The 9,052-nt window shown below is 40.6% G+C and overlaps 2 protein-coding genes across 6 annotated transcripts; both read left to right on the forward strand.

Moving 5' to 3' along the window:
• Window positions 1-105: 105 nt before the first annotated feature.
• RB195_000373 (uncharacterized protein) lies at window positions 106-2,464 on the forward strand (the record flags this gene model as incomplete). Of its 3 annotated transcripts, none has more annotated exons than XM_064196670.1 (3): window positions 106-272; window positions 773-817; window positions 909-1,041. In XM_064196670.1, the coding sequence occupies 3 exons, from the start codon at window positions 106-108 to the stop codon at window positions 1,039-1,041; spliced, it is 345 nt and encodes a 114-aa protein (XP_064052549.1). The 3 variants fall into 3 exon arrangements, with proteins under 3 accessions (XP_064052549.1, XP_064052550.1, XP_064052551.1); XM_064196669.1 differs by lacking the exon at window positions 773-817 and adding an exon at window positions 2,341-2,464 and having other exon boundaries at window positions 269-343; window positions 909-1,030; XM_064196668.1 differs by lacking the exons at window positions 773-817; window positions 909-1,041 and adding an exon at window positions 410-520 and having other exon boundaries at window positions 227-343.
• A 2,521-nt stretch (window positions 2,465-4,985) lies between these two features.
• Window positions 4,986-7,939, forward strand: RB195_000374 (uncharacterized protein; the record flags this gene model as incomplete). 3 transcript variants are annotated; one of them, XM_064196672.1, is made up of 6 exons in its annotated part: window positions 4,986-5,100; window positions 5,370-5,467; window positions 5,538-5,576; window positions 6,462-6,517; window positions 6,643-6,751; window positions 7,811-7,939. In XM_064196672.1, 6 exons carry the CDS (start codon window positions 4,986-4,988, stop codon window positions 7,937-7,939), a joined length of 546 nt encoding a protein of 181 aa, XP_064052552.1. The 3 variants fall into 3 exon arrangements, with proteins under 3 accessions (XP_064052552.1, XP_064052553.1, XP_064052554.1); XM_064196673.1 differs by lacking the exon at window positions 4,986-5,100 and adding an exon at window positions 5,247-5,253; XM_064196671.1 differs by lacking the exon at window positions 4,986-5,100 and having other exon boundaries at window positions 5,375-5,467.
• Window positions 7,940-9,052: the final 1,113 nt, after the last annotated feature.

Genomic DNA, 9,052 nt, shown 5'->3' on the forward strand with positions numbered 1-9,052 from the left:
TGCCCGGCCTCTGGCCCTAAAACACACGCAGAGAGAGTTAGTTAACCCGTAATTAACCCAGCCTGATGCACGGAGATCCACGAAGAACACCTGAGGTCATTCGAAATGGACAAGGAGCATGGCAGGGGCACAAGAATAGTGCCGAGATGTCGGTTGACGCCGTTCATCGACGCCATCCGACCAATAGAGACAAGGCGAAGGGGCGGAGCGATATCGATCGATGAACATGACCATCGTGCTGGTCTTCCTGGACTGGTCCTTCTCCTGGATGGGTAGGACCTGTGGACGGCAGGAGACGTCTTCCATTAGAAGTCGTTACCTAGGCGATGGTAATCCTGAAGAAGTATGGGATTCCCGTATTTTTGTAAGATTACGTGATTCCGCTGAGTTCTCCCTATAGTATCTCTAGGTCTTCCAGGTGTTCGAGTTCGTGAATTGTTGCTGTATTCTTTTCCTGGTTGCTTTTGTGCAAAATTCCCTTAGAAATGTGTTACCACTGGCTGTAACATCAACAGAGTGAATTGCTTAACCCAGGATTTGCCTAGAATCCACCAGAAGCATGAGTAGACTGTGGCAATGTTCGATTATTCTAGAATCTTCGGACTTGGCGCGTTGAATTTGTAGCTTTTGATTGATTTTGAAGAAAATCAATACGAATCTTGGCTGCAGCTCAAGCAAATCAATCAGAAGTTTTGAATCGACAGTTTTTTTTTGCGTGCCGGGTGCAAAGAACATAAATCTGGGATCTGGCCACTCGTCGAAGTAACTCCAGATTTGTATCTATGTCCGCTCCACAGCTAATATTTCTGAAGAACAAGTAGATTTTAGATTTGTCATTTGTCTTTTTTCTTGTATTTTTCGAGTTTTTATTACTGTATTTATTCCTAGCGGCAATTCTTCAATTTTAGCAGAGGTCTGTCTCGATTGAGGAATACGCTGTCCGTGCTCGTCGTATTTCATCACCCAACACATTGCACTCGCGATTCTTCGATGGATTACTCGGACCACCACCTTCATACGCTTCCAGGCTGTTATTACTAAGCACCGTTATTATCCGAAAATACTCTTGTTTTTTATTTTTTCCATTTTTGATTGTTAAAGTTTTTATAGCTTTTTAATTTTTTTTCACTGAAAGAGCTTTAAATTTATGTTTGTGTTGTTGTTTGTTCATTTTCTTGCGTTCAGCACAGAGAAGTGAATCGATTGCTACAACTCTTCGTTAGGCCAATCTCGTGTCTTCTTTAATCATTTACTTTTAAAGTCTATTGTAATGTCAATTCAAGTCAGACTTCTACTTAGTCAACTAAGGGAAATGACAAACAGTTCTGGATAAAATCTTTGGGTTTCAAAAGCTGAAGAACAAAACGTTGACTCTGGAGACTTACACAGCAACAGGGAAACCACTTACCTTTTTAGCTCAGAGCTGAAACGGTTAGCTCCGTAGCAAACTTTTTTGGTGGATTTTAGAAGGTTATATTCCTAAATGGTTGGATATCCCTCTGTACACTGCATATACACCTTTCCTTGAATCACGCATGGAGAGTGGCGAGTATTGATATTGATTACACCTGAGTTGTAATTTGTGTTTGTTTTACTTCGACTATAGTCAGGTCAAAACGACCTGAAGCTCGGCGCAGTTTCGCAACCGTCTGCGTTCGAAGCGGTCGACGTGGGACCCTTTCTAGCACCCCTCATCGCTACAGTTTTCGATAGGACCACCTCGATACCACCCGTTAGCTGCACAACGTCGGTCCGAGCGCAGCCGACTAGGCAATTGCACCGAGCCTCATTTGTCATTTTGATCCGACAATATCATCGATGGTGCAGTCGGTTAGAGGTCCGTTGTAGCCACATGGTCGATTATTCGAAACCTAAATTAAATTATAGTGCAAACCAACCCTTTCATCCTTCCGGAGTGGATGATCTTGCAGCCAAGGTCTCGGGGTTTCACGATGTAGTTATCTATTAGATGTGATCAGGTCACAGTTTCAGAGTTTTTAGTAGTTTCAGACGCTGGTGCTGAAGCATTGATTTATTATCAACTTATTTGAAGTTTAAAACAACACTGGGTGCTGCGCTTCAGCTCACCACTTCGATCCAGAAATCCAGACTCAGACAGATAACGGAGAGTTTCGCTACTCACGAACGTTTTTCTTCACCTTTCTCGCGTCAAACAGTGAACGGAAAAGAGGCACCCGCTGTTCAGGACTCACAGCGGTTCTATCCGGTACCGGCGGCAGAAATCCCGTTCGCGAAACACACTTATGCTCAAGAACCTCTCGTAGACCCATGCTCGTGAGTTCGTGTGGTCCCGTGACGAAATTCGTTTGTATTTCCTAGAGCTTCTTTCCACGTTCCCGCGTCGAATTGGTCTCGAGTTGAAGGTATAACGCGAACCGGTTCAAGGCAGCTGGCGATGCCGATGCGCATTTGGGGTGCCGTATCCTTTGCTTTCGAGGATTAACATGATCGTAGTGCATTTGTATTTGGTCCGTATTGTACTAAAGCTTTAAGGAGATAAATACCGTCAATAGTGTGTGTGTTTTTTTTTTTTTTTTTTTTTTTTTTTTGTTTGGTTTTTTTGGGTTGTTGGTGTTGGTGTTTGTGTGTGTTGTGTGTGTGGGGGGGGTGTGTGTGTGTGTGTGTGTGTGTGTGTGTGTGTTAAGAATGATTCTCTTTTTAATCATTTAGATTCACCTCTCTAGCTCTCAAGTCAAAATCTTCCGGGATTCTTAGTCGCTTCTGAGTAAAAAGTAGGTAGGAGAATCGCGTCTTGGTGAAAAAAAGTGGATCTGTTCTGAAATCCGTGTATTACGCGACTATTTGTGCTGCTTTGTCGCATTATTAGTTATGTTAATCATTAAGACACCTTTCCGGCGAAATACCTAAATTTCCAGAGATACTTACGACACCAAAACTTCAACTTCATTTTTTTTCTCGAATATCTGTTGTGTGTTATCTTTGTGAATATTTCTTCACATTTTATATGGTGTTGTTCTCTGTCGAAGGCTCGGACACTTTTTTACTTCACCAGGAAATTAGTTCGAGATGACAGCCTCCTGAAATCTCGAGAGGTCCTTTCGGGACAATCCAACAACAAGGAAGAAGCTTGACGTTGGAGTTGGAAACTAAATTTCCCATGTTCAGCTTCTGAATTTCACATGGATTTCTGCTAAGACTACTCTATCCTGTTTTCTATTGGTGCGACATTTTCCTCTCATTGCGAATAGTGGTTAGAGATGGAATTCTAACAAGTAGAAAAAAAAGAACACTATGAAAATTCAGGATTTCTCAGTTTTTCACACCGGTTTGCTCCACCTTACACAGAATTTCGTTGACAAGGTGTGAAGGTGTTGACTATGTTTTTGAAACAAAATTTAAGTGCATGTTAAATTTCATTTTTAGCAAATGAAGTGGTGATGAGAGGATCTGCAGCTGGTGCACTTTTTAGAATCTCTAAACATATAGAATTACCGTAGGGGTTAGCAAATCTGCTGGCAATTATGGATTGCCAGCAGTGCAGTGTCACAACGCGCCTTTTTCATTTTTCACGTCGATTTTTTTTTTTCAAAAACGTATGGGCCCCTAATATGTACAAATTCAACCGTACAATTCAAACTTCTACTTCATTCATTACCTCCTTTCAGTCGTCTTTTTCTCCATTCAATGGGAATAGATTGTAGAATCTCTCGAAAATGGTAAAAGTGAAAATTTGCAGAGGAAATGTTTTCCGCTCAGGTCGATACTCTGTTTCGCTCCAAATTCCCTCCTCGATCCTAGCAAGTCACAGTACGGTCACTGAAGGAAACTTAGTGAAATTGAAAAAGTCTCGCTAGGCACTAATTTCTTTAAAAACTCAGCAAACATCCTATCGAAAATTTTCTTACGACATTTGCTGCAAAATCATTTCTCTATTGAGCCATAGTTAGATCAAAACAACATGAAGCTCGCTGCTGGAATCGAGATAGGACCATCGCGTACTGCAGCTACGAGTACTATTAGCGAGAACTCCCTTCGATCGTAGCCGCTACGCTTTACCGCACCGCATCGGGCGCAGCCGCTTACGCAACTGCACCGAACATCATGTGGTTTTCGCCCGACTATACTATAGACGTCACATTTTTATCATAGTTCAAATTTTGAATCTTTCTTTTTTTTCGTTCCAATTTTTTTTAGGAATTTCGGACGACTTATTTTTCACAGTAGGTGAATTTTTCTTTATCAGACGAAACGACTGAAAAACCATTCTTAAGCGATCTTTCGCTGGCAGTTGTTGATGTTTTTCTTCTTTTTTTTAAAAAAAAATGAACCATTCATTTCTGCTCAAACAAAAACATCCAGCGGTCACCCTTGGTAATGAGAATCAAAATCAATGTATCAAGATTGGTTTAAAAGTTGCAGTTTAAAGAATAACAACTATTTTCTACTTTTCCTGTATAATTTGATGCACTAAACCAGGATATGTTTTGATTATCACTTGTTTTATACAAAATAATTTTTTTACGAATAAAATTGATAATTAATGAAGTTGTTATGATTTCTAGTACCACACAAAAATGCGTTAAAAACTATAAGAAAGGATGAGATCTCTGGCGTAACAATCCGTTTAAGATATAAAGGTAGTACCATTCTAATGGGAACTTTAGAGACAATAAAAATTTATGGGTTCGTCGAGGTTAAATTCACTTACTGGGAAGAATTTACAATTACCTAACACCTAACAATCTAACATTCACCTAACATCCACTTCTGAACAAAAAAAAAAAAAGAAAAAAAAGAAAGGACAGTTGGATTTTTTTCTCAAATAACCTCTTTTTTTCGTTTCTGTTGCCAACGCATTCACTTCGATTCAGAATCGTATGGGGTTTAAGAACGGGTGTCTGCCTTATACAATGACTTGTGGGGACCAGCCGATGATCAGGTCAGTGTTTTTATTCTCGCAGAGAAGTCTAGTACCAATTTATGGATTCAACGACCACGGAGAGATGAAGGGCTTGGTTGGTACGAGGGCGGAATCTAACCATCGACTGATGTGGGCACAGCGAACCTCTTACCGACTGCGCTACACCCACCCCAAACAAGAAACTCAAAAATGCATTGGTAAGAGGATTTTCCATAAATGACTGTAGATATTATGGTTAAACTATATCTATCCATATCTAACCATATCTTCGTGTTCGATTTGAAAGTAGCATAAATAGACCTATCATTAGGTCGGTTAGGTCCACACCACCCACTCACTGCTCATGGCAGGTAAGAGGCGAGCTCGCTAGGAGCACTGGTAGAGCTACTTGAAAGCGTTTGTAGGGATTCATTCTGGAGGTTTCCCTGCTTCACTGGATCTGTTTCTTTGTACACGTCTATTTCAGGCCGAATGTACCATTCGTGCTGTAACAACGACAGCACACCAGCCCAATATCCTAAGAACTACTCATACAAAAACATTGTTAACAGTCTTCTGGAAAAGGTACGCCTTTGAAGAATGAGAATGATTTCCGTTGTATAAAATAGTAATTTGCTCTTTTACGGTGTTCTAGAATCCGCAAAAAGAAGGTCAACAAGGTAAACAGGAAGCGGTAAGCGATTTTTCAATTTTGCTTTTAGTTAGTGGAACATTAATTTTCTTAAGAGATTCCTTTTTCCATCATACGCGGAAAAGCAATGGTTTTCAAAACCCGTAAATTTTTTTTCTTTTACACATAGTTGGATCAAAACGACACGAAGCGCAGTGCAGTTGCGTAAGCGGCTGCGGTTAAAATAATCTGAGCATGCCTATCCCCGTAAGGATAGCACTAGTGAATCAGTCGTGAACAGAAACAAATACCCTGCTCTATGGATTAATCGGGGCATCTATTCGCTTCCAGCTCCATCCATCACATGTTGACTCCCCACTGCTAACCATTTCCCATCCTGGCGTGTCTGTGGATAAAGTGAATGCTCGGCGTTAATCAATCCGCTTGGGATGCGCCAACACGTTCACTTGAATTCAAAATCGTTTGAGGTCTACGAACAAATGCGTGTCTTGCCAGTACGACTACTGTGGACTACTGATTAACTTGCGGGGGCCAGCGATGTGCCAAGTCAGGGTTTTATTCTCCCAGAGCAAGTCTGGTACCATTTTATCGACTCGAATAGTTTAAAGGCCTGCTTGGCTCTAGGGCGGTTTCGAACCAACGACTTTGTGGCCACAGCGGAACTCTTACCGACTGCGCCACACCCACCCCTTCTAACGGAGAAAGTGGAATTATTTTTCTGGAGCGGCCGCTCCCCTCTGGATGAATTTCTCGAGTGGTATTTAGGAGATTTCCCTCCTTTCACTGTTAGATCCGGGGGCTTTTATATGTCTGATCATGAGTCGTCGATGAGTTACGAGCGTAGATAAGGAAGGTTTGGCGAACAAGGTTTATTTAAGGTTGCAAGTTTCTCTTATAGATCTTAGAGTGAAAATGTTATTTTTTTAGAGCTCTAGTGGCATGACTGTCACTAATTCTAATCCAAGTAGAAGCGTCTCATCCGGGTGAGTTCATTGTACACATGCTAATAAATAAATAAATATTCATTCATTCATTTATTCATCGTACACATGCTAATAAATAAATAAATAAATAAGTATATGTATATATAGCTGAATAAAGATTGCAGATATCCACCAAAAGTGAGCCCAAGCTTCACTCTGAATCCAGGAGATGTCAAAATGATTCATCATCTACGTAGTGGTGGTAAACTCGTCGTGCAAAGGAAGAAAAATGGTGTAAGCTTTTTGGGAAACGGGGATTCGTAGACTGGTAGGCGTAGAAACGGTCTAAATGATGACGAAAAGGCAGTACTTGCATAAAAAATATATCTGTGGTTATTTTTACTATTAAAAACATGAAGTACTTCGACTATTGGCACAAATTTTTTTCCCAAGAGGCAATATTAATTAGTCATTATTATTATTTATTAAAACTAGTTATTATTAATTGAATAGGCTGTTGTTTAATGTTCATTAGTTGAATACTATCATTTTGGCTCGCATTTTAAAAAATATGAAGGAAATGTATAGGTGCGGGTACAACTATGATCGAATTAACATAGAAAGGAGAGGAGGAGAGGTAAAAAAGGGCACAGAGGCTACTTGGCGTCAAAGGACAGTGGCTCGCCAACACTAACCTGTGCAAGCAAGCGATGTTCCCTTCCTTCACACTCTACTGAAGAAGAAACATCATTACCACTGGCTTTTTTTGCTGACGGAGCGGCTCCCACAAATTTGTTAAAGGCTGCAAATCCCTAAAAGAGCCTATAACTACATTGAAAGGGGCGGTTGGCTTGGAGGGGCAGCGTATCACGAAATTGACGTAATGTGGAAAAAATTAAAGTTTGAGATGTAGATTACAAGTATGAGCATGGCCCCGGTCAATTTCTCCTAATCATCCCAAAAAAAAAACGACGTGAGAAGTACAAGTAGGTGTGCGTTTTTTCCTACGAGGTACGTTAGAACGCGCTGTACACACTCCAGAACGTTAGTTTCGAAATATGGTGCCGCTAAGAACAAATGAAAAAAAAAACCCCAGCACACTCGCATATGCATGTAAGCCCGTTTGCTGATATCATGGTGGTTCCACACAGGAGCCTGGATGATGGATGTGGGAGTTGAAAATTTGGTCAGAAAAAAGAAAACGAGAAAAGGGAAGAAATTTCTAACATTGTATCAATTCCATCCTTTCTTGATGTGCTGAGTAATTCTAATTTTCTAAAATCCGAGAATTAAGGAATGCCACGGTTCATTTTATATTTTTCTGAAGAAACAATCACATAAACCATATTCTAGGACGTCGCCTATGCACTGAGCTGCCCTGATGGTCGCAAAGTATTTCTGGAAAAAACTAAGGAGAATGCCGTCTTGTCACTCACTGACAGCGCAGGACACTCGATCAAAACACTTGCTTGTGAATTTTAATCGGATCATGACTTGCTAGTTTAGCGTAACTGAAAGTAAAGATTTCATCTTATCATACAAAGTAAAATCTTATTTGAGATGTGCTTCCCTTTACTTTTATTATTTATTTCTGTTTGTATTGGTGGAAATCTGTATCGGTATGAAAAAGTCATGCTTTGCCTCAAGCCTAACTTTTTTTGCGCTCCACATGAGCTGAAAGTTATGATGGTTAAATTTTCTTGATTCTTTTTTTTTTGAAACCATTAAAATACTGTAAACTGTACAGATCGGAATGTTTTCGACATCCTTTATTTTCTTGGATTCAGTCGAGACGATAATCCTGCTAAAGATGAGATTGGTCCAGTATATATAGTATATGGAGAAGGACCAACGCTTGAAAGCTTGAGAACACCACTCGCCATTTCTTTTCGCTTTTCAAAAATAGTAATTTTGACTTTAAACATTAATCACACACTGGTCGAGCAATTTTCGAGTCGGGTTGAGAAGCTCTTTTTTTTGAAGTTCTTCTTGAAAAAAAAAAGATTACTGCTGATTGATAGATTAGTTGGTGAACCCTCCAGCGTGGTTCCTCCTATTTTTCCCAAACTCTAATCCAGCCACAGCAAAATCGTTATTTCAGAGATTATGAAAAAGTGATTATTTTGCTATGGCTTATCTCTCACTAAGGAGAAGTCAGAAAGTCCGAGACTTCAGACTGCTTCTTTTTACTCGCCTCAACGACAGCGTATCACAATACTAACAGGGTACGGGTCTCTCTGGGCAAATGTAGAGTTCGTGGTGTAGATTATGAGTGAAATCATTACTCTGTTCAATTCCCCCTAACCGTTATGAAAAGCGACGTGGGAAATGATATTTGTTCCTACCCCTACGGTAGAACGCAGCGCACCCTTGTGCACGCTCCGCATCCACAAGCGAGCGGTCGAAAATCAATGAGTTCGCCTTAGCAGAGTACTCCAGTAGGGCCAATGAATGGACTGCTGAGGGAATCGAAGCGTGCGCAAGGGTGGCGCGTTCTAAGGTACCTCGCAGGGACAAACGCTGTTTCCCACGCCATTTTTCATGACGATTAGGGGAAATTCAGCAGGCTCATGCATATAATAGTAATCTAGATCT

This window comes from Necator americanus, chromosome IV (assembly GCF_031761385.1).
Source record: "Necator americanus strain Aroian chromosome IV, whole genome shotgun sequence".
Lineage (NCBI taxonomy): Eukaryota > Metazoa > Nematoda > Chromadorea > Rhabditida > Ancylostomatidae > Necator > Necator americanus.